At 47.6% G+C, this 25,810-nt stretch overlaps 1 protein-coding gene across 1 annotated transcript in view; it reads right to left on the minus strand.

Annotated features, from left to right (window-relative positions):
- Positions 1–23,875: 23,875 nt before the first annotated feature.
- The window catches only part of RBM19 (RNA binding motif protein 19), a 41,027-nt gene continuing 39,092 nt past the window's right edge, over positions 23,876–25,810 (minus strand). The window contains exon 15 of the mRNA XM_027862144.1: positions 23,876–24,009. Within this exon, the coding sequence (XP_027717945.1) occupies positions 23,876–24,009 (134 nt within the window). The remainder of the gene's footprint in view (positions 24,010–25,810) is intronic.

The raw sequence follows: 25,810 nt of genomic DNA on the forward strand, positions 1-25,810 counted from the left end.
TGATGGCTTCCCCTGACCCTCTGGCAGTAGGGGGGACCCACGGCAGTATGATGTTCCAGCAGAGGGGACGGGCAGGGCTGAGCTCTGTCAATGGCCACGTGAGCGAAGCCAACAGTCTGGATCAGCCTAGGCAAGCAGCCCATGCCACAGGCCGGCCAGCTACTGCACAGGGAGACGGACAGGGCATAATTGGTTTAAGAGCAGCAAGACCCTAAACTGAATTACAGGGCCATGGGATTTGGGAAGTGTTCTGGTATGGAAGAGGAGGAAGCGTTTTCCACGGGGGAGAATCTGAACATCCATGAAATGAGCTTCAGATGAGTCTGAGGAGGACATGGGGCAGAGCAGCTCCAACTGGCAGGGCCCTTGGCACGGATGCGTCACCTCTGCCTGCAGGGCTCACTATGCTTCAGCATCAGGATCTCATCAGGGTCAGGAAGAAGGCAAGCGGCTGCCTCCTACCATTTCTGAGTCAGAAGGGTCCTCAGAGGTCATCTAGCTCAACCTGTACCTAACCAGGAATCTCTGAGATGACAGCTTGGACAAGGGCCTCTCCTCTAAGAATTCTGGTGGTTGGGCACGGCAGAGCACGGCTGTAGTCCTTGCCACTGGGGATGCTGAGGTTGGTGGATTGCTTGGGTTCAGGAGTTCTGAGCTGCAGTAGGCCTTCAAGTCAATAGGTGTCTGCACTAAGTATGGCTCCAATATGGTGCCCTTCCTCCTAGGAGTGGAGAGCCATGAGGCTGCCTGAGGAACCTGCCAAGGTCAGAAATGAAGCAGCTCAAAGCTTCCCTACCACCTTCTCTAGGAAGCCAACGGTTAGTGCCCTCTCCTTCCCAAACTATGTTGTATTTAGCTCGTTTTTTGTCCATTCGCATTTATCCTCTTTATAGTTACTCTGCAAACACGTATATAAATATGGTGTCTCTCACATTAGAACATAAGCCCCTTCGGATCAGAGATTGTTTATATCTCCTTCTTCATAGCTCTATCCCCAGCTTCTAACAAAATACCTGGAACATAGTAGGCTCTTAATACAAACTTGCTAAACTTAATACAAACTTGAATGAGAAGATCAGTTCCTATTCAAAAGAACCCTTCAAAACATGAAGGAGACAACATGGAAAATTTTATTCAGGACGTTTTTAAGAGGGGAGGGCAAAGGGAATGAACAATCTTGGTGACAGAGAAGGGAAAGAAATCTGGGCATGGCCTGAACTGGACCCTAGAATTTAGGAAAGCAGATTCCTGAGGAGAATGGCCTTTACACTAGAAATGACAAAATGGAAATGATAAGCTAGGAGTCGATCCCTGAGATGAATAAGAAGATAGCAAGAAGGCACCTCACTGCCCTAGGTGGACTGAAATCATCTGGCCCACAGAACAACCTGGGTTTTGAAACGCCTGGCAGATATGATTGCTGAGCCACTGTCACTGAGCTCTCAAAGACTCTATCACAGGATTGGAGAGAGATGGGTGTTATACTGATTTAAAAAAAAAAAGAAGAAGAAGAAGAGAGAAGAGAGAAGAGATTCTACAAATGATAGGCCAGTGAGCTTGACTTTGAGAACTTGGAAAAATCTAGAACAGGTAAAAGTTGGCTGGAGAATCTCTAGGAAGGGAAGTGGTGATTACAAAGAGCCAGCAGGACTTTGTCAAGAACAGGAGACTAACATTGTTTTTGGACAGCTTTACTAAACTAATAGGTTAATATGCCAAGCTATGCTGTGGATGTAGCTTACCCAGATTCTGGCAAAGCTTTTGATAAAATATCCCTAGATCATTCTTCTGGAGAAGACACTGAGATATGGATTAGAAGATAATGCAGTCTGACAGATTAAAAACTGGTTGGATAATTAAACTCAAAGGTAGTTGTTGACAGTTCAATGTCAATGTTGTAGGAAGTCTCTAGTGGAGTGTCCTAGGGATCTGTGCTTATACCGGGGCTGCTTATTTTTATCCATGACTTGGATAAAGGCATAGATGGTAGGTATGCTTATCAACAGCGCAGATAATTCAAAGCTGTGAAAGATAGCTAATAGTGGGTGATGGAGTTAAGGGATCTAAAAGGATCTTGACTTTGGCCTCAAGGTGGAACAGTGGCTAGAGAGCTGAACCTGGAGTTAGGAAGATCTGAGGTCAAATCAGGTCTCTGCCCTGGGTAAGTCATTTAATATCTATCTGTCTCAATTTCATTATCTGTAAAATGGGGATCATAACAACACCTACCTCACAGGTTTGTCATGAGAATAAAATCAGATTATTTATATATATATATATATAAATTATATAATATATAATATATAAAAATTATATATTATATATATATATATTTTTTGGTGAGGGAGTTGGGGTTAAGTGACTTGTTCAGAGTCACAGAGCTGGTGAGTATTATGTGTCTGAGGCCGCATTTGAACTCAGGTCCCCCTGACTCCAGGGCTGGTGCTCTATCCACTGCAACACCTAGCTGCCTCCCGAGATAATATTTGTAAAGCACTTTTGAAACCTTAAAGAACAATATAAATGCCAGCTATTATCATTATCGTTATTTTTATTATTAATTATTGATAATCCAAAGCACTCGGCCAAATCTGGTAAGAAGAATTCAACAGGTATAAATGTGAAGTCCTACATTTGGGTACAAAAAAATCAACTTGACAAAAGATGGAGGAGATATGGTTGCACAGGAGCTGTTCGGGAAAGATGTGGGGGTGGGTTTTGGTGCACCTCAAGCTTAATGAGACAGCAATGTTACATATGAACCAAAAAAGCAAAAGCAATCTCAGACTACAAAAAGAGAGGCAGAGTTTCTGGTGACAGACCCCCTTTTGATGGACATTTATTATGCACTTACTAATTTTTTCCCATTTGTTCCATATTTTGATTCTGGAAAGAAAGCCGACTTTGCCCATTTCTTATTAAACAAAACTTGTAAAAAAACCAAACCAAACCAAACCAATCTGTGCCAGGAACTGTGTGCTAAGGGCTGGGGATACAAAGAATGGCAAACACAGGCCCTGCCCTCAAGGAGCTCCCATTCTAAACTAAAGAGGACACAACACGTAAACACAAACTAGATCCAAACAAGAATAGAAGGTAGCCTACCAGAAAAGGAAGGTACGAGCACCTGGGGGCCGACTACAGTTGTACAATTTGAGCCGAATCTTGGAGAAAGCTAGAGGAACTAGAGGCGGAGGGGAGTGGCGCAGAGTATTCGAGTTATGAGGAGCAGACCATGCAAAGGCGAAGAGATGAGAGAGGGAGCATTCTACTCAAGGAGCACCGAGTAAGTCTGGATCACAGCGCGGGGTGTGTGTGTGTGTGTGTGTGTGTGTGTGTAGACACTTGAGGCAGGGAAGCCAGTTAGCCTGGGAAAGGATCCAGCCCATACCCACACTTCTACAGACACCAGAAAACCTAGTTAGAAAGCAATTGTAATAGTCCAGGAGAGAGGTGATGAAGGCTTGAGCTAGGGTGGTGGCTGAGTGAGTGGAGACAAGGGGACGTACACAAGAGAAGCTGTGAAAGTAGAAAGGACAAGATCTGGTCATGGACTGGCTACATGGGGTGAGTAAAGAATCAGAAGAGGATGAGGACTGGGAGAATGGGGGTGCCTTTGACAATAACAGGGCACTTGAGGGGGCAGCGAGGTGGCGCAGTGGATAGAGCACCGGCCCTGAAGTCAGGAGGACCTGAGTTCAAATCCGGCCTCGGACCAAACACTTGACACTTACTAGCTGTGTGACCCTGGGCAAGTCACTTAACCCCAACTGCCTAATAAGAATAAAAATAAAAATAACAGGGCACTTGGGAGGCAGTGAAGATAATGAGTTTTGCTTTGGAGTGTTGAGTTTGAGACACCAATGGGAAAGCCAGTCTGAGGGTTCAAAAAGCAGCTAGTGATGAGTGACTGCGGCTCAGGAGAGAGCCTGGGGCTGCATAAGCACATCTGGGAGTCACTGGTACAGATGTGGTAACTGAACCCAAGGGTAGATGAGAAGATCTCTAAGTCAGCCAGTAGAGAGGAGAAAGAGAAGCGAGTCTAGAACCAAGACTTGGGGGAACACCCAAGAGTAGTAGGCATGACCTGGAAATTGACTACGAAGAAGTCAGAACAACAGGAGGAGAACCAGGAGAGAGTGATGTCCTACGAACTCAGAGAGGAGGGGGCATCCAGGAGAAGGTGATCAATAGCACTAAGTGACACAGAGAGCTCAAGAAGAATGAGGATAGAGAAAAGGCCATTCGATCGGACAGTGTGCTCCCTCCATGGCAGACCCCATCTGAAATTCTGTGTTCAGTCCTCGGTGCCATGGTTTAAGAAGGACATTGATAACTGGAGAATGTCTACAGGATGGCAACCTGGTTGGCAAAGGCCTGCTAAGTTCATGTCATATGAGGGTTGGTCGAAAGAACTGGGGATGTCTAGCCTGGAGAAGACTGCGGGAGACAGGCCAGCTGTCTTTAAGTATCTGAAGGACCATTGTGAAGAGGGAGGATTACCTCTGTTCTCCTTGGCACCAGAGGGCAGAATAAGGAGCAGTGAGTGGAAGTGAAGAGGCAGATTTTGGCTCCATGTAAGGAAAAACTTCCTTCCTTGGGGACCTCCAAGTGGAGAATGGATGACCACTTGTAGGGTATGTTAGAGCGGGCATTCCTTTCATCCATAAATGAGACTAGATGGCCACTGGAATCCCTTCCAACCTCCTGGGATTCCGTGAAATCCTTCTCCCAAGTGTCCGACCATCCACTTCTCCCCATCTAAGACGCTCACTTTGGGAGATACGTAGGTTTGCACCTTCCTCGCCTTAGTCTCCTTAATCAGGCACTTACAAGGGGATAAGAGGTGCTTATAAAAGGGGGCTTTGAGAAAATCAAAGTCAGACGGCAATGAGGCAGGTTTTCAAAAAGGAATGACTAAGCCTCTCTCCCTCTTTTCCCCAATGGCTTTAATTTATCAACTCTATGCCACAGGTGCTCAGATCTATGTATGCAGCCCTATATCCTTCCCTGAATTTCAATATAGCATCACTCAATGCCATTAGACCAGATGTCTTAGAGACCTCACAAACTGTCCTCTTTCCAACTTCCTTAATTCAGCTAAAGCCAACACTTTCCTTCCAATCTCCCAAGTTTGTAACTTGACTATGACTCCTTGACTCTGCACTCTCGCTCACCCCGTATCTAACCCTAACCCAAATCCTGCTGTGCCCATCTCCAACCCATCTTTTATGCCTGACCTGTTCTTTCCACTTACACACCTATTCAGGATCCCATTACCCCTTGCCTAGATGATGTCATTGCTCTCCTAACTGGCTCCCCTGCCTCAAGTCTCTCCCCACTTCAGTTATCTTACACATGGCAGATCTGACCATACCACTCCCCTATTCAGCAAACACCGGCATCTTCCTATTGCCTCTGGATCAACGATACATTCTGCTGTCTGGCATTTCAAGGCCTTTGAAACCCTGCCCCAACCTATACTGTTAGCCTCATTGTACACTATTCCCCTTCTTGCATTCTGTGATCCAGCTAAACTGGCCTTTGCCCGGTCCCTCCTCCCCCACTCTCCCATCTCTTGTCTCAGTGATTTTGCACTGGCTGCCCTCCGTGCCTGGAATGTCTCCGTGCCTCGTGACGGCTACATCACAGAATCTTCCTCTGTCTTTGAGGAGCATCTCCAGCAATATCCTCAAGGCGAAGCCTTGCCTGATCTCAATTGCTCGTGTCCCACCTCCCACACCACCCTGGGGTCAATGTCTTTATTCACTTTATATTTATTCTCCATATCCTCCTCCATGCCCTCGTGGCCTCTCCCATTAAAATATAACCTCCCTGCAAGTAGAGATCATTCCCTTCCTTGTCTCTTTATCTCCAGCACCTGGTACACTGCCTGGCCTAGGGTAAGGGTTTGAGAAATACATGTGAGTGGCCTGACTAATTGAATGCATCTCTTATATGTGGCTTCCTTAACGAAAGAACTGAAAGAACACGTGCGGCGGTTCCTTTTGTGATTAACCCCACCCTTTGCTGTAGCATGTGGTTAACTCTCAATTCTGCTGCGTAGTCCCTTGGGAGCCTGGGTGAGCAGACAACCTGAGTTTCAACAGGCATACCTTGCCCACCCCACAGAAGATACATTAGGAATGTACTAGGCAAAACTAAGTGTTACATAGCTGCTGGAGCAGCTAGATGGCGCAGTGGATAGAGCACTAGGCCTGGAGATGGGAAGCTCTGAGTTCAAATCCAGCCTCAGATACTACTTACTAGCTGTGCAACCCTGGGCAAGTCACGTTTGCCTCAGTTTCCTCAACTGTAAAATGAGGATAAGAACAGCACCTACCTCCCAGGGTTGTTGTGAGGATCAAATGAGATAATATTCGTAAAGTGTTTAGCACATTGCGTGGCATGTAGTAAGTACTCTATAAATGTTAGCTACAATCATCATCATAGAAATGAGTTTGTTATTAATTATCATACGACTTACACGACTTACAAATAACACTATTATACAAGAGAGACAATTGCTAATTATCCCACCATTTTAGGGTAAAAAAAAAAAAAAGACCAGGTCTTTTGCAGGTCTTGGCTGAATCTTAAAGTTCTGTGAAATTGGGGTTACTGTTATTATTAATAATACTTTTACTACTAATAATAATATTAACAGTAGTGGTATTGTTATCATTAGATTGGGACCTCTGATTTCACTGGGGCAAGAAATTACCTCCCAACTGTAGGAACGTCAGTAGTCAGTGAAGACAGATTGTGCCATTTCCTGTATCTGTAACCCCAGTGCATGGCACATAATAAATGCATAACATTTGCTAATGGACTGACTGAAGGCCCGTAGGTTCTCTCCAACTGAGTCTTGGAAAGCTGCCGGTGCACTGACAGTCATAGGCAGGAATCAAACGAACTCTCAGCTACCTGTCCACGCACAATAATGTGCTGCCTCAACAATATCATTAGTTTGGTTTCAATCCAGGCCTGTGATTTCATCAGCTGGGGTGTGGAAATTCCCTCCACTGATGCAGATATGTGCCCTACTTAAGGGCTGCTTGGAGCACTGGGAAGGGAGGGGGCTTCCCACTCAACCATTCTGGGTCAGAGGCAGGCCTTCGACCTAGGGCTTCCTGCCTCACTCTGGTCCTCTCTAGCCACCACAGCAAGCTTGCTCTCAGTAAGATCATTGTATCAAGAGAACTGGTATTAGTATCAATACTGAGAAGTTGAAAACTGACCCATACAGTCTCAGCTTGCATGTCACAAAAGCTGGGCACAGAAATGGGCTGGAACTTGCCTCAGGTGACATCATGAGGCCAGTCAATGTCTGATATCTGGTTTTGCTCAGGAAGTTTAGTAACTTGGCTCTTCACTGACACACCCTGTGCTGGCCTGATGGCTTTGACTAGTAATTTAGGACAATTAAAAAATAATAATAACACTGAAAACTTTGACAAGAACCAATGTCCTCTGGAGAAGGGGAGGGTGGCAGCTCACTCCTGGAGGACTAACTTAGCCCCTTCCCCCCAGCCGGTCTCCTTTTCTATAACCGGCCTTCCCTTATCTTCTCAAGGCTTTGTAGGGCTCCTGCTTTGGCTGGAGAAGCCCCTCACCACCTGCGTGCGGGGCTCCTCTGACTCACACCGAACCACACGCAAGGCTTGGGTATAACTCAAGTATTCTTGCTGTGGGTCTGTGGAGACAGGAGGGAGCTCAGAAAGACTTATTGTCTTGGATTACTCGCCCGTTCCTGATAATGACTTTTCTCAAGCAAGTTTCCCGGCTGCTGCCGCTGCCAGAGAAGAAAGTGACAGAACGAGACAGGTACAGTTGCCATGAACACAGCCCGTCGAGGTAATTCAGCCTCAGAGCATCAGCTCCCGTGGAATAATTTAGCAATCTGTCATGGGAAGGAAGGAGGAAGGAGCGGCATGCCAGGGTCGCTGGATGACCCCTTCCTCCCCCTCCAAATCATCTAACTTCTCTTTGCTGGAGAATGCTGCTGGAGGTGGTCCCTTGTGTGAAAGCTCAAACAGCAAGGGTATTTTGCCCAAACACAGGTGGGGGAGGCTGAACTATGTGCCTTTGTGGGAGAGAAACAAGAAGACCGGGAGGCCTGATGGTGGGGACATCTGGTGCAAATCCCTTTTCTTCTTGGTTTCCTGCTACACTCCTCTGCATCCAGAGCCCAATTTTTCTTTTATTTAAAACATCAGTTTGAAAAATTCTTAAACCTCCCACCACTCTCCTCGGCCTTCCCACCCTGTACAAATGGCCACGATGCTCTCACTAAAGAAAATGAAACCAGTTCTCCATTCTAGCAGGCCAGCTCTCACTGCAAAAGACTCCAGCCTCTCTCAAGATAAGGGTTGGGAAGGTAAATGTGGACAGGAAGAAAGTGACCAGCTTGATCCCCAATCCCCTTAACACAGGCTGCTGTTCTTGGTTCCACACTTCAACTGGACTCCTGGAATGGAAGCCTGCAGTTCTCACTCACTCCCTTACTTGTGTGACCTTGGGCAAGTCACTTAAATCTTCTGGGCCTTTATTTCCTCCCCTGTAAAATGAGGGGGTTGCACTCTATGATTGACGTCCATCCCATATCCTGAGTATAATTCTGTGGCATCTCATCACAGGTAGAAGGAGGTGTGTATGGCAAAGGGGACATTATCCTGTACTTGGATTCAGCACGAGCTGACTTTGAAGCCTGCTGCAGAGACTTATTTCCTAGTGATAGACCACAGGTATGGAAATGGAAGAGACTCTGGAAGGTCACTTGGTCTAATCTCATTTTACAAATGAGGAAACTGAGGCCTAAGGAGGGTAAGTGACTTTTAAGGTCATAGGGGTAGAAAACGGAGATATGGTATTTGAATTTGGGTTCTCTGACTCCAAATTTAACAGTTTTCAATGCATCAAGGTGATGAGGAATGACAAGTCAGTGAGTCCACGTGTGGTACCGGCATCCACAAAACACTTAAAGGACAAGGTACGATACAGAATTCAGAGAAGAATAAGAAGACTTGTACAAAATGATGTGGGTGGAAGACTTTGCACATGATGATGACTCACCAATATAAATGGAAAGAACAATAACAACAAAAAATGAAATTGGATTCTGGGTAATTATGCTAATGACTAAGCCAGGATCTGAAAAAGACAGAGATGAAAGCGCATTTCCATCCATTCTTCGCAGAAGTGGAGGATTATGGGTGTGAAACATCACACAAGACTGGTCTGGCGGATGTGTTGGTTAGTTCACTGATTCACTCCCCCTTCGTTTTATTTTTGGTTGCTGTTGTTACAAGGGATGACTGACTGGGTGTGGAGAAGAGAGGGATATAGTTGGAAATGAAGGTGATACAAAAACACAAGTGTCATAAAAACTAGAAGTTAAAAAAAAAGGGAAAAAAGGTGATCTGAGATATATGATCCACTTTCTATTAATAAGAATATTGAGTTCATCAGGAAATCTCATTTCCCAATTACGTCAGAAACAAAAAATAGAGTTTGCTCATGAATATAACCAGGAAAGAATAGTACTGACATTAAGGGCAGTTAGGTGGTGCAGTGGATAGAGCACCAGGAGTCAGGAAGATTCATCTTTGTGAGTTCAAATCCAACCTCAGACACTTATTAGCTGTGTAACCCTGGGCAAGTCACTTCATCCTATTTGCCTCTGTTTCCTCATCTGTAAAATGAGCTGGAGAAGGCAATGGCAAACTACTCTAGTATCTTTGCCAAGATAACCCCAAATGGGGTCACAGAGAGTTGCACACGACTGAAAAACGACTGAACAATACCAACAAAATCAACACCACCCATGAATGAGAAGACGTCTCTATGACTGACACTTTAGAAACCTTAAAAGAATAAACTGGTATTATCGCTCCTGCTGAAGAGGGACGTGCCAGCCCCTAAGACCTTCATGGGGCACATGGTCAGCTTAGATTCCTCTGCCTCCTGCCCCAGGTGACTTTGGCCAGGTCACCTTCCCTCTCGTGGCCTCAGTTTCCTCTTTTGTAAAATGAAAGGATGGAAAGGGATGATCTCAATGGCCTCTTCTGGCTCTAAATTATCGGATCTGCCCTAAGAACCAGGATCTCGAGCCGCTGGGGATGAGCCAACGAGTTCAAAGGACAAAGCAGGAAATCCACTGCCCGTGTGCCCCTTGGCAAGCAGCGAGGCTAGAGGCTTAAAAAGAGGAACTTGTAATGTCCGGGGATTTCCCTTCGGCTGGGCTGACTGATGTGTGAAGCTTACCCAGGGTGTTTTTTTCTCTGAATCTGAGTTTTTCTAACAATTCGCTGCCAGAGAAGATGGAAAGAAACTCTTCCAGAGTGGATCTGGAACCTGAGGACCCTAGCACTGATGCTTACTGCCCAGGGAAATAATAATGATGACCTAGTTATCAGTTGCTATTATTAGTCCCATTTTACAGATGGGGGAACTGAGGCAGAAAGCACTTACACGGCTTGCCCGGGGTCACACATTTAGTACGTTTCTGGGGTTATATTTGAACTTGGGTCTTTCCGACTCCAGCTCTCACACTCTTCCCACTGAACCACCCAGAGGCCTAAGCCTTGGGCAGGTCAGTTTGTGCACTGCACGAGGTGGACTGAGAGGTTCCTTCCAGCTCAGGTTCTAGGATCCTGTGAAGTGAGGGTGACATCTGACAGCAGAAGAGGAGGCTGTGAGCTCACAGCAAAAAGATGGCAGACCAGGGATTGACACAGAATTCTTCATACCCAGTCACTGACCAAGAGCACTGGAACTGGTGAGGCTAAAAAGAAGGCGAATAATCAGGCAGTGGGGTGGAGGCAGTAAAGGTTAGAGGAATAGTCCTGACCTTAGAATCAGGAGACCTGAGATCTTGAGCTAACTTCACTACACCAAGATAAGAGGGCATTCTGAAATTGCCAAGCCTCAGTTTCCCTACCTGTAAAACGGCACTGGGTGGCACCACAATGCACACAGCACTGGGAGTCAGGAAGATTCAACTTTCTGAGTTCAAATATGGCCTCAGACACTAGCTCCGTGACCCTGTCCAAGTCACTCAACCCTGTTTGCCTCACTTTCCTCATATGTAAAACGAGCCAGAGAAGGAAAGGGCAAACCACTCCTGTACCTTTGCCAAGAAAACCCCAAATGGGGTCATGAAGAGTCAGACACAACTGAAAAACAACTGAATAACAACAGAAGCCAGGACAAAAATGTCTGCCTTCCTCCTCACTGGGTTGGAGCCAGTGAGTGCTCATGTGCAAAATCCTCGGATTTCGGAAAAAATAGTTTTGAATAGTGACAAAGTATCACCTAGAAACTCAAAAAGCAACAGGACAAACAGCAAACACCCAAGTTATGGTTTCACCGTGGAGGTAAACTTTGTTCAAGGGACTTCTCTAAACGACTCACAGGCATTAATGTTAGCACCTGCAGCGGGAGAGGGACGTAGCCGATGGCGTCCTCCCATTGGCTTGGCCAAGTTCAGCCTCTTAGCGTTTGGAGGTGTCTTCAGAGCTCAGTCCAGCAGCTGCTGAAACACAAGCCCTTCCCTGCTCCCTGGCTGCCCATGCCTCTTCCCTATGAATGACTTTGCATTTATGGATTCTAATTGCCCCTCTATATGTAAAATTCTCTCCCAGTAGGACGCAAGTTCCTTGAGAGCAAGGCCTTTTCATTTTTTTTTTTTTGCACACAGTAGGGCTTAAGTAATACTTATGGTTAATTGATCAATTGACTGTAAATAACCCAGACATGGGCAAAATGAGCTGCTGCTTCACTGAGGCTGACAAACAGGAAATGATGGCATGAGCAATGGATATTCAATAATGCTTTGCACTGCCTTTTAATTGTGAACTGGTTTCTACACCTAATCTTACGTGTCCAAATATCATACATAGCTCTATAACAATGGGATGAAGAAAACGACTCAGTGAGAGGGAACCTCGTGTATAGGATAGAGCAGAGTCAGGAAGGCCAGGGTGAGAGTCTTGCCACCGACAGTAGTTAGCTGTGTGATGATGGCAAGTCAGTCTCTCTGAGCCTCACTTTCCTTATCTGTAAAATGGGGATAAATAACAGCATCTCCCTCATAGGGTTTCTGCAGGGCTCAAATGAGATAATGGACAGAAATGGTGAGTTTTACTTGCTCTGAGACTGTGGGAAACATGTCTAAGCCTCAGTTTCCTCCCTTAAAAGCCCTTGGGAAATGGCAGTTATGATCATTGTTATTTTGAGGCTCTCCAAACGCATGCATCTGTCCGCGGGATGGGGAAACTCCTCATGGAGCTCAGGCCGCTGGCTCCTGGCTTCTCTCACAGATGCGAGCCCCTCTCCTGGACACGGCCTAGAGATACTCGACCTGGTGCTACAGAATTTGTGCATGTGCGTTATTTCCCCCCACTGGGTCCTAAGTTCCTTGGAGGCTGAACCTTATTTCTGCCTCCTCAGCACCTGCTGTACGACCAGGAATGCAGAGAATGTCTGGGGTTGAACGTCAGTTGGGGAGATTTCAACGAGTGACTTCCTCGCCTCTGACCCATATAAGCTGTGTGAGCCTGGGGGAAGTTCAGAGAGAGTAGGGGACACATGGGCGGGGCTGGCTCTTTCCACTGCTCGCCCTGAAGGCCTCATGGCTCAAACCCTACTCGGGGTATACAGATGGTGCACTAGGCTTGGAGCAAGGAAGAAATGGGTTCATATCTTGATTCTGGCTCTTGCTGTGTGACCATCAACCTCTCTGAGATTCAGTCTTTTGATCCACAAAACTGGGAGAGAGAACCCTGAGCCGCCAGGGCTGTGGTGAGGCTCCTGCCCCACCATGTATGTAAAACGCCTTTTAAACTTTCACCTGCTCTATAAATGTCAGCTGTTGTTATTACTGCTTAGCCTTCCCCAAGCCCCAAAGCAGTAAGACACAGGTGGAGGAGGGCCCAAGTTGTGGTTCCTGAGAGCAGGTCTGGCCATCATATCTGTCTGAATAAAGTCTGAATAAGGATTCACATTTACACAATACGCCAAGGTTCAGGCAGCCCCTTTTGTGGTGTTTTTCCCCCCAAGACATACAAGGTGGGACGAGGGGCTGGCTCCTCTCCAAGTAATGATGACGTTAGTAATTGCGTATCCCACGGAACCAAAGCACCAAGTGGAAAGGTGAGGAAAAGGATGGTGCCGGGAGGGTAGAGGTGCGTCAGAGAGACCTGGGTGGGAAAGATGCCTGGCGCTCAGTCTGACTCCCACGAACAGCTGATCCCTTGGAGGTGACAAGCACCCCCGCGGGCCGAGTTGGAGGCAGGAGCCCACGTGCTACCTGATCACAAAACATCTGCTGTCCGGGGTGGCCTGTGGTTTTCCACACTTAAGAGGGAAGACAGTTAAAGTGCTTAAGGTAAAAGGCACAGAACACCAAGCATCACTTCTCCCCCAGGATGAGCTGAGCCTGGGAAAAATGCCCCACGTGGCAGGTTAAAACACAGACTGACTGATTCTATCTTCCTCTCCTCTCTGTCTCTTTTTCTCCCCTCTCCCCTTTCTCTGTCTCTCTCTTTCTTCCTCCCTTTCTGTCTGTTCCTTCCCCTTCTCTCTCTCATTCTCTCCCCCTTTCTCTCTATCTCTTTCCTCTACTTACCCCCTTTCCTTTCTCTCTCCCCCTCTTGCTAACCTCTCCTTTTTTCCTTCCTTCCTCCTCCCCTCCTTCCCCATCTCTTCCTTCCTCCCTCTTTCTCTCTCTCCCTCTTTCCCCCCTTTTTTCTCTCTCCCTCTCTCTCATTCCCTCTCTTGCTTCAATATCTGTTCCAAGTGGAAAGGAAAAGAAAAATAAATAAATAAATACAAAGTAATTTATCCGAGCGCATCCGTTCCTTGATACAGATCTTTCTGCCCAGCCCCAGTGTATCGACGTGCAATGTACTCTCGGCAGCGTGAGCTGGTGTAATGGCAGCTGTGAGCCTGCGATCGGTAACCTCGCTAATTTAATAAATGGACTTTGACGAGGCTAAATGGCTGTTTGGATGGATTCTCTCTCTTCCTCCCTCCTCCCAGCCCCAAAACCTCAAATAAAATAAATTAAATAAAACACGAAACCCAATCTGAGCCTTTTACGGTTGCATTCTCTGGCGGGAGCCAGAAAAATGCTAATCGTTTTCTGGGACTGCGTGCCGGTCGCCGTGGCCGCCACGCTGCCCCCTGACGCTGTGGGTTTGGGTATTTTGCTTTCTCTGGGGTAGCGTTTTCTCTTTTTCCTCCGCTCCCCCTTCCCTGGTGGCCCCCACCCCTCCTTTCCTCCCTTTTTGGGGGCCTTAATCACATTCAGCACACTGCCATAGGTGTCTGCAGCCAATCAGAGGCGATGGCAGCCGCTTGCACCTTGCTGACAGATGCTGTCAAAACAGTCTCACAACCAGGGGCTTGATAATAATGCGAAAATGAGATACAAATGAGTGACTCTCCGTGAGTGGGAGCGCTTTGGCCCCCCTCCTCCAGCCTCCCCACCTCCCCGCTCGGCGTTCCCCGGTCTACAATCAGATACAATGAGAGCCGCTGAGATGGGGATCAGAGAGGAGGGAGGGAAGGAACCGTGCCCGGAAATATTGATGCTAACAGCTCACGTTTGTACAGCACTTTGAGGTTTGCTAAGCACTTTATGTGCATCATTTATGCATGCCCCTCAACAACCATGTAAAAGAAGAACTCTGGGAATTATTATCTCTAATTACAGATGAGGAAACTGAGGCTGGAGAGACTAAGTGACATGACTATAGTTGTGAAGCAAGCACGTTTGTAGGCCACTGGAAGGGACCTCGAGTAATCTGATTCAACTTTTTCATCCTGCAGATGAGGAAACTGAGGCCTGGAGAAGAAGTCGCTTGCCCAAGGCCACAGGTAGTGAGCTGTGTGGGACCCCAGTGGCCATCTGGTCCAACTCTTTCATTTTATAGATGAGGACACTGACGCTTGGCAACGTCTGGGTCACCCATGGGGCAGGTCCTGGACTGGAACCCAGCTCCAGCTGGGTCTTCTCAGGGGAAGCTCAAATGTGAGGCCAAAGCACATCAGGTTCTCAGGATTCACGAGGAGAGGAAGGACAAGAGAGGCCAGCGCGAGCAGGAGCTGCTGGGGGGAGCTTGCTTGTCCAGGCCCAGGCTATGAAGCCCATGACTGGCAGGGATCCCAGGGCGGGGGGCACTTTAAGAGGAAACTGATCATACCAACCTTCTCCCAATAATTTACACAAATCCCATGACCCTCCCATCAGAAACATCTAGACTACTCTGTGTGTGTGTGTGTGTGTGTGTGTGTGTGTGTGTGTGTGTGTGTGCGCATGGCTGGGCCGTCTCCACTTGTCCTGATCCGTATCTGGCCACTGGACCCAGATGGCTCCGGAAGAGAAAGTGAGGCTGGTGACTTTGCACAGCCCTGCCTCACTTAAATCCAATTCACTCGCAAGTCACGGCATCACCTTCCTGATGTCATGGTCCTCTTCGAGAACGAAGGATGAACCATACAGTATGTGCATGGGTGTGTATGTATGAGCATGTGAGTGTATATGTGTGTGTGAGTGTGGGTATATGTGCATGGGTGTGTACACATAAGCATGTGAGTGTATATGTGTGTGTGTTTATGAGTGCGCATGTGAGTGCAATGGTGCATATGTATATGGGGGTATGTGTAAGAGTGTGTGAGTATGAGTGTGAGTGAGGGTGTGATTCTGTGTATGTGCATGGGTGTGTGTAGGAGCCTATGAATGTATATGTGTGTGTATGTGCATGTGCATGGATGTGTATGCATAACCTGGGGCCGGGCAGCTGGCCTTGCTATACCTCAGTTTTCCCATCTGCAAAATGACTAGGTACCCTCTAAGGTCCCCAGATCCACCATCCCTACTGACCCCTTACCTGGGGGAATGATTTGTCCTTAAAAAAACATCACCAAAATCTTTAGCCATTTTAGGGTAAAGAAGGAAACAGACACTGCTTTGCTACACTTCAGAGAGATGATGGGGGAAGAACAGACAAGATGGAAATTCCCTAAGAGAAACAAGGCCAGGATACCTGAATTAACTCCCCCAAAGCCTGGAGGAAACTCCAAACCACAGCTCCCCTGTGGACACACCTCCCTCGTGGTTTGTAGAGAATGTAAATATTTCAGTCACTCGATTTAGGAAGGGGCCAGCATACATGATAGGTAACCAGACCACGGTCATTGAGCCACGTTTTAGCTTTCAAACATCTATCCAGGGGCCCCTGCTCAGCTCTGTGCCTTGAGCCCTTCTGACTCCCTTTGTGTACTCCTCCTGTCCCCTATGCCACACTGAGGATGGCTTGGGGGCAATAGCGCGGGGGCCAAGAGAGTCACTTACAGGCTGCGTCATCATAGGGACATAGATCTTCACTTCCCAGGGACTCTGTTTCCTCATCTGGAAAAGGGGTAGAAGAACATCTGCAATGTCACTGAGGGAGTGCCGGCCTTGGAAGTTAGACAGACCTGGGCTCAGGTCCTGGCTCTGACACATGCTAGCCAAGTTCATATGGTTCATTCTTTAAGACCAAGACATTTTGTGAGACACTTTGCACAGTGCCTTGCACATAGTAGGCTCTTAATAAATCCTCCCTTCTTCCCTCCTTCCATTCCCAAAAGCAGCATCCTCTGAAAGCATCTTCCAGCCAACTCCTATTGTGAACAGGATGACGGGGCTGACAAGTACCGCATCTTGTTCCCACATGGCTTAGACTCATTGCGAAGTCTATATTTTGAGAGCTTTTCGTCCCACAGAAATGGGAGATGAGATTTGGGGTGGTGACATCTGTTAAAAACATTATCCTTAAATTTTTATGAGTCCATGTGGTGTCCAGGAGAAGGAAGGTAATTGTCCTGGCTGTGAGGATGATCTGGGGTTCTAGCATTGACTGGCTGTATTCAAGGAGACTTGGGAGCTTTTATTTACAGAATGTGATTTGCCATTCGCTAGTTTGTGAAGGCCAGCAGGCCTCTAGTGAAGATACCACCATTATTACAGCCCAGAGACCTTGCAGTGGACGTATTTGTCGTTGTCTTATCTCCCCGCTGGCTGGTGAGCTCGTTCTGTCTCCCTGGCTCTGTACTGACTGTTTCCCATGCCTGGGGGTGCCCTTCCTCCCCACGTCTGCTTCTCACAATCCTTGGTTTCCTTCACCATCCTGCTCACCTGCCACGAGGGGCCTCTCCCCCTGCCTCTGACAATGACCTTGTATTTATTTTGGATACATTTACATGAGGACACGTTGCCTTCCCATTAGGATGTAAGCTCCTTGAGGGCAGGAAGTGTTTCATTTCTGTCTTTGTATCTCCAGAGCCTAGCACAGAGTAAGTATTTGATCAATGTCTGTGGATGGACTGATGTCATGAGGGCAAAGACTATATGAGGCTTCAATGACCAGCTACTCCCAGGGTGCAGCACACTGAGGCCAAGCACTTAATGCATTTCAAACAAAGGCAAGGAAAGCTGGGACTGTACCATGGGTGCAATCTTTTTCTAAAGCCACTGGCCCATCAGAAAGAAGCCGTCAACGCACCATGAATGAATGAAAAGGGCCCTCGGTTTATATCCTGGGGGCCTGGGCCAGAATCCCAGCTCTACTTTGTGTTGCCGGTCAGAGCCTCAGGTTCCCCCCATCCAGTGAGGGGCTTGGACTAGATGCCCTCCAAGGTCCCTTCCTGATATAAACAGAAAACCCAATGGTCAGGGTTTGAATCCAGCTCTGCTATAAGCTCCCTTTGTGAAACTGAGCCCCTTCCTCACTCTGGGTCTCCCTCCATCTTCTCAGCTACTGGACTGGATGATCTCTGAGAGCATTCCTAGGATCCAGTGAGATCCTGCTTTGGACCTCCCCACTTCTCCAGTACAGATGCCTCTTTTCACCTGGACTCATTGATGGCAAAGAGGCTCCAAATGAGGCAGGCTCTGGGATTCTAAAGAGAGGAGGATGGAAAGGAGTGGAAAGCCCTCCATCGCACCACCCTGAAAGTCTGGCTGCTGGGTCTGAACCAGAGGGCTGGAGGAAACATTCCCGCTCCACGTATCTGAAAGAATTATGGGAAAGGTGATGTGCCCACAGCTGATCAGTTATTATAAGGGAGGCAGAAATGCCTGGGGCTCCAACGCTCTCTGGGACACAGGGGGCAGGGAGGAAGCTCCCAAGGGGGGTCCTTTTGGATGAGTTCTCAACTTCCCCACCTTCTGTAAAGTGGAAGGCCAGGGCAGAGGCTGAAGATCTGTCACAGCCCCTGAAAACTCTTCATGTGGTCTGCTGCAGGAATAAACCAAGCACCCATCCTGAGGCAGCTAGGTGGCACAGTGGATAAGAGCTGGGCCTGGGGTCAGGAAGACCTGAGCTCAAATCTAGCCTTAGACACTTACTAGCTGTGTGACCCTGGGCAAGGCATTTCATCGTTTGCCTCAGTTTCCTCATCTGTAAAATGGGGAAAGTAACAAGACTGATCTCCCCAGACTGTTGTCAGGATCAAATGAGATAATATTTATAAAGTACTTGGCACAGTGCCTGGCACATGGTAGACTCCCTTCCTTCTCTTTTGTTTGGTTGTTTTTCAGTCATTTCTGACTCTTTGAGACCCCATCTGGGGTTTTCTTGGCAGAGATACTGGAGTGGTTTGCCATTTCCTTCTCCAGCTCATTTTATAGATGAGGAACCGAAGCAAACAGGGTGCAGTGACTTGCCCAGGGTCACACAGCTAGTACGTGCCTGAAACTGGATTTAAGCTTAGGTCTTCCTGACTCCAGGCCTGGTAGTCTATCCACTGTGCCACCTAGATGCCTTCCTTCCTTCTTTCCCTCCCTATCATTCATCTCTTTCTCATTTAGAAACAAATCATGTCATGAGCTCTCCATCAAAGAAAGCATTCAAGCAGTCACTGATTGACTCCATGACAAAACTGGTAGGAGTTTCTGCTAGGGGCTACAAAGTTAGAAGCACTGACCTCTTAGTTTCCCCCGAATCTTTTGTTGTTCAGCCCAACTCTCTGTGATCCCATGAACCACAGCACGCCAGGCCCTTCCACCCTCCATTATATCTCATCATCTACCGAGGTCTGTCCAAGCCCACATTCCCTTCAAGTCTATGCTTCCTTAACTCCTCCCTCCCTCGCCCTGCCTTTGGCCCTTCTCTCTGCTCAGGACTGCCAAGCTGGGAACTGCTCAGCTCCACTTTGCCTCCAAGGCTTCTGACCCTTTGGCTACACAGTCCCAGGTGCAGAGACAGAAGTTAGGAGACCAGAGAGGTTGTTGTGGTGGTTTGATGTGTTTTTTGTTTTTTCACTCCTTTAGCAATTGTTTTGTTTTGTTTTATTTTTGTTTCTGGTGAGGCAATTGGGGTTAAGTGACTTGCCCAGGGTCACACAGCTAGGAAGTATTATGTGTCTGAGGCCAGATTTGAACTCAGGTCCTCCTGACTCCAGGGCCAGTGCTCTATCCACTGCGCCACCTAGCTGCCCCTCCTTTAACAATTTTTTGAGTGTGACCCCAAAGTTGAGTCTAATTCTCATTGCTGTGGTGATTCCATGTACAACATGGATGGCTGCCCAACATAACACTACCTGGAAAGGGGTCTTCACAAACAGTTCCTCTCTTAAGTTAATAAAAGATTACTCTGAGGAAGGGGGTAGTAAGACCCTGTGGCTGCATATGAACCATGGCTGGGAGAACTAGAACAGCCAATTAGAGAGACTGAGACAGAGCTAGGTGACAGGTGTGGAGTCAGAGGAGCAGTGTGAAATTCTGGCTCTGCCTCTTCCCACCTACCTGACCCTGAGTTAGCCACTGGCCCCCTCTTGGCCTCAGTTACCATCTGAACAATGATGGCAGCTGGGCTGGGTGATCTGCCTCAGCTCAGGGGCTCCAAGTGGACCAGGCTGGAGAAGCCCAGCAGGGCAGAAAGGGACCTGCAGAGACCTCTTCTGCATCTGCCATTCCTTCATTCAGCCCCCAAACGGTCAACCTGTGAGCCCATTACTGTGGGCAAAGTGAGGCAGAGACCTCCGCCAGTCACCCTTCCATCCACAAACCAACACCCCCCCCCCCCCACACTTGGAGCTGATGAAAGACAGCGGAGCCCTTCGCGACAGCGTGAAATTAATATGATTTGGGGGGAAGTTGGCAGTGAATAATGAGCATCTGAGGTACTTTCTACAGCTACTTCTCCCCATCCCAGGTTTAACCCCTCTGTTGCCGAGCTCTGCTGAACAACGCCACACTCTTCCAAGTGCTCAGACCACGTAGCTCCTCACCCCGAAGTCCCATGGGCAGGGAAGCCCAGGAAAGTCATCTGGCGTCCCTCACCCATCTCCCCTCTGTTTCTGCACTGACCCTCACCAACCAGTTCTAAGTCAATGCAAGGGTGAGTCATTTCCACAAAATGAAACAACAATGTCGTCTGCTCAGCACTTATTTCATTAATGTTTCAGAGCAGCCACGTAAAGTGATTATACAGGTATGAGCAACCCCATTTTACAGATCATGGTCTCATAGGTGTGGAGCTGGAAGACCGACTAGTCCATCCCCCTCCCTCTCTATGAACAGAAGGACACTAAGACGGAGCGAGGGTCACACGAGGAATGAGTTACGGGATAAAAGGGGCATAGATTTAGAGCCAGAAGGGAACTTAGAGGCCATTAAGTCCATTTTACAGATGAAAAAACTGAAGACCAGGGCCTGGCCCACGTTGCCTGGAGGAGGAAATGCAGAAAGGTTAAGAAATCTGACCAAACTCTCAGAGTTAGTGGGGTACGCTCTCCCCTGGAAGGCCAGGGTGCAGAAGCTGAGCCCCCTGAAGCTAGGAGAGGAGTGAGAAGTGCTCCAAGCTAGGATGTCTCGTTTCCCAGGCACAGGGAATCCTTAATACCTTTCCCAAGGCACCTGCTAGAAAGGTCACCCCATCCAATTCTCTCATTTTACAGACCAGGAAACTGAGGCCCACCAAAGGAAAATGACTTGCCCGAGGACTAGAACCCGGGTCCTTTAACTTAAATCAAGCATTCTTTCCACCATACTAGACTTATGAGGCATAACAGAAGGATAGTTCAGGTGCTGCACTTATACCCACAGAATATACTTTTTAAATCCCAAAGCACTTTGCTAGCTCTGTTAAAATGCTATGGAAGATTTATGGGAAAGGCATGGATGGGAATACCACGGGATGAGAAGGGCCAGGAGGGATGTCTCTCAAGAAAGAGGAGAGAGGGAGAGAGGGAGAGACGGAGAGAGGGGGAGAGAGAGAGAGAGAGAGAGAGACATAGAGAGACAGAGAAAGAGAGACAGAGGCAGAGACAGAGAGACACAGAGAAACAGAGACAAGAAAGAGAGAGAAACAGAGACAGAGAGAAACAAAGAAAGAGAAAAACAAAGAGACAGAGAGTGGAGGAAGAAAGAAAAAAAAGAAAGAAAATAGGTGATGCGTTTACAGAGCCACTCTCTATTTCCCTAACTATTGGTTCAATCAGAGCATCTCTTTGGCCAGTGATATCAGAAACACAGACAAGCCCCGAAGCTCCAGGAGGTCAGTGAAGGGGTCATGGATGGGGAAGAGAGGAGAACGGCCACAGCTCACAGCTCACTCCTGTTCTAAGCTCTGTTTCCTAGCGTCATCCGTCACACAGAGCAACCAGCCCAATCCAACCACTGGCAGCAGGAAGAGATGATGGGAAAAGCTCTGGAGGACTTCTTTCCTGGATGCCTTATCCACATAGAAGGTTTAGGGAGAGCTCATGTGAATTAGTGGGTGGGGAGGCGGGGGCTGCTTTACCAAACAAGTGAGACAAACACATCCCTGCCCTCTAGAACTGTGACTCCCAGGTCATGACCAGGGATGATGCCTAATTCTTTGCCTCTGTGACAATTATACCATCCTGACTTCCTCTGTTCTTAAAAATCACTGAGAGATAGTTGTGCACTGAAGGAGCATTCACTCCATTGTGAGAGGATTTTCAGACTTCCAGGGAAGCCTGTGAGGGATCAGAAGATACAACAGGTGTAGAAAAGCAGGTGGGCATTCACTGATTTAGATGCTTACCATTTAACAGATACTGGGCAGAGGGAAGAAGCAGCGGGATGGACGGTGAAAGGTGTGGCTGCTTTAACTCCCTCCACTGAATGATGAGTAGCTGATCAGAGCCCTGCCTCTTTCCAATGAACACCCCTGCCCCTTTCCCACAGGAAAGCTCTGACCTTGACCTTGAGGATGAATTCCAGGCTAGATGGTTACAGTATAAGAATGACAGAGTTTCAGAGCTGGAGGGCTCTAGATTGGTGGCGATCTAGTTCCAACCTTAGATGAAGAAGAATCCCTGCTGTCACATATACAACAAGTGGTCATCGGGCCTTGGCTTGAAGACCTCCCATGGGAAGGAAACCTGTCACTCCCTTCCCAAAACAGTTCACCACTCACTGGGGCACCTCTTGTTGCCGGGCAATTTTTTCTGAAAATCAAGACTAAATCCGGGCATTGACAACGTGAACCTCCTGCTTCTAGCTTTGCCTTCTGAAACCAAAAAGAACCAAGTTAATCCCTCTCCTGCAAAAGCCTTTTAAACACTTGGAGATGGCTGTCATGTCTCCCAAGTCTTCTCTTCTCCAGTCAAAATATCCCCAGGCCCATCCTCACGTGGCCTGGACCGGCTAGAGGCCCTTCAGCATCCTGGCTGCTTCCTAGCTTCTCAACAGCCTTCCTGAAAGATGGTGGTCGGAAGGGAGCACCACAGCTCTAAGGAGGCCCGAACATGATCGTCCAAAGATCTTTCCCAAATCCACCAGGAAGAGACAGAGTGCCAATGAGCTCTCTGTGGACACCTTCCACTTCTCAGTAAGAGTGCGAATTTTTAAAGCTCTATCTTTACAGACATGGGTCGTTCTCCACCTATGCTATGTGTCTGAGATGGCTTAACTATAAATAATAACAACTCGCGTTTACATAGGTTTGCAAAGCGCTTTACATATGTTAACGATGTGATGGATTCTCACAACTACCCTATAAGTAGGTGCTATAATTATTCCCATTTTGCAGATGAGGAAGCTGAGGGAACAGAGAGGGTGAGTCCAATGGCTAGTATGGGGTTTGAGGAAGGATTCGATCTCAGGGCTTCCTGATTCCAAGTCCTGTGCTCTGTCCACTGTGTTACCTAGCTGCCTAAGGAGGCAAAAGAGAGACTTAATGATACCTGGAGCTTCTCCCCGGGCTCGGTGACAACAGAATGCAGAAAGAACCAAACTAGAGTGAAATCCAGGGGTGGACACATTCCTAAGACTATAGATCTTAGAGCTGGCAGGGAGACTGAAAGGTAAATAATAGTAATAACAATAGTTAGCATTCACATAGTGCTGCCACAAAGTTCTTTCTAAATACTTTTTCATTTGATCCTCACAAAAACCTGGGAGTTAATTTCTCTTGTAATTCCCATTTTACAGGAGAGAAAATTGAGGCAGAGAGAAGTGACTTGGGCAGGGTCATCCAACTCTTAAGTGTCTCAGGTCAGATTTGAGCTCAGGTCTTACTGACTGGTGGTCCATCCTGCATCTAGAACAATCCCCTCAATTTACAGAGGAGGAAACTGAGGCCTAGAGAGCGGAAGTCTGCTCAAGGTGGCAGTGCTAGAATCCGAACCCAGATCCTCCAACTCCATGCCCAGCACACTTCCGGGCCACATTTCTTCTCTTTGGCCAGACTGCTCTGCCTCTCACAGGCATCTCTTTCACTAGAAAGTCTTCTCTGGTTCTGACCCATAATATAGGTATAACATAATATAGCCTTCCAAGGCTGCTGCCTAGAAGGCCTCAGATCCCTGACCTGAGAAGGGCGTGCTGGAGAACATGGGAGCCTCAGGGGCTCTTTCAATCTGCTGGGGCTGGAGAAGATGCCGGGAGCAGTGGTTTTAAGTACAAACACCAGGAATGGGTGGCAGGCTCCTGATGAGGCCTTTTCACTTTCTGCCTATCAGCAGCCCCTGCAGAGATCTGGGAAGGAACTAGGGGTGCAAGAGGGAGAGAGGAATTGGACCCAGGCAAGTAATTCAGGCTTGAAAATGTAAGCTGTGTCAAAAGATGAAGAAAAGGTCCCAGCTAACGCAGGAGAGCTTTACAACCCCAAAGAAAACAACAGTCCTTTGAGCGGAGAATCCTGACAAAGGCGGTGCAGCCATCTCTTGTGAGAAGTTAAGCAGGTTTGTTTGTGACAAATTAAAAGGGCTTGGTTGAACTGCTCAAGACTGAGGAGTACAAAATAAAATATAAAATAAAATAAATACAAATAAAAAATAAATGATATACAGTTAAAATAAATGAAATGCAAATAATAAAATACAAAACAATGAGACGTTTCCAAATGTTTTAAAAGGAAAAAAAAACAATTTCATGCAAAGATTCTTGGTTGGATCAAACCTCAGAGGCCATCTGGTTCAATGTATACCTAAACAGGAACCTCTTCGCAATCTCCCCAATAAATTATTGTCCAAGCTCTACTTGAAGATCTCCAAGGAGGGGAAGCTTACCACCTTCCTTGGCAGCCCCATGCCACCTTTGGCCAGCCCTCACAGTTTGGGAGCTTTTCTCCCCAATCCTGGGTCAGGTCTGCTCTATCCCTACAGACTGACTTGGGCTGACTGGCATAAGAAGACACTCAGATGAGGGCTCAAAGCCTGTGGCAACCAGATTCCAAACTGAGTGTTCTTTGAACCCTACAATCACAGGCTCAGCTGAGTGCTGGAGCGCCCTGCATGGGGAAGCCTTTCCTGATCCCCGCTACTACCTAAGCTGTCAGTGCTCTGGACTCTTCAATTTATCTTCTATCTTCCCCCACATAATCAAAGAATCTGAAAGTTGGAAGGGCCTTCCGGTCCAAGCCCTACACAAAAGGAGCCCTTGCTATGACATGCTGGATGAGGGTCTGTGTACATGGGGTCGTTCCCCCCCCCCCACAGTGGAACACAAACTCCCTGAGGGCAAGCACTGCCCCATTTTCATAGGTGCCTCCCCAGGCCATAACACTGGGACTAGTAGGTATTTTAATAAATACTGGCTGGAGCAGAAGGGAAACCTTCTTTTACTTGACTATTCAGGGAGATAAACATCATTTCCAAGTACTCCCCAGTCATCTGGGCTCCAACTCCATTCTTAACACCAACAAGGGACTTGGAAATACAGCCCTCCAATGATGCGCTCCCACAATGGAACCCACCCCTCTTTACAGGCTCCAACAAAGCATGGAGGCCTTGGAATGGAAGAGGGGTTGAATGAAGCTCCCGAGACGATAAGGCAAGGTTACAGTGAGCTGCGAGCTGCTTCCAATGGGAAGGAATGAATTGAAAAAGCTCACCAACATCCACCGCCAGGCACACTCACCGCCCCGTCTCTGTTCATCACCTGAGCCTTTCTTAGAAACACAACAATCAGCCCATGGCCACATACAATGACTTGACAGAGAGAGAAGGACATGTGAATGCGCCGTAATGCAAGAAAAACCACCGGGCAGAGGGGGGTACCTTTGGATCTGGAAGGGTTAAAAGCCAATTAAGTTCCCTCGTTGGCACTGATTTGGGGCCTTTGGTGCTAGCCACATTAGCTCAGAGGGACCTCAAAGCTTTCCTTGACTTGGATCAGGTTTTCTCCTTTTCTTCCTTCCTTCCTTTCCTTCCTCTCTCCCTTCCTCCTTTCCTCCAATTCAACTCAACTCAACAGACATTTCCTATGTGTAAAGGTCCATGTGTGGCACTGCGGATGGCAAGACAAAAAGAAAATCCATTCTTGCCTTCAAGGTAGGGGATAACAACA

Source organism: Vombatus ursinus, unplaced genomic scaffold (genome assembly GCF_900497805.2).
Source record: "Vombatus ursinus unplaced genomic scaffold, bare-nosed wombat genome assembly UNPS02001287.1, whole genome shotgun sequence".
In the NCBI taxonomy this organism is placed as follows: Eukaryota; Metazoa; Chordata; class Mammalia; order Diprotodontia; family Vombatidae; genus Vombatus; species Vombatus ursinus.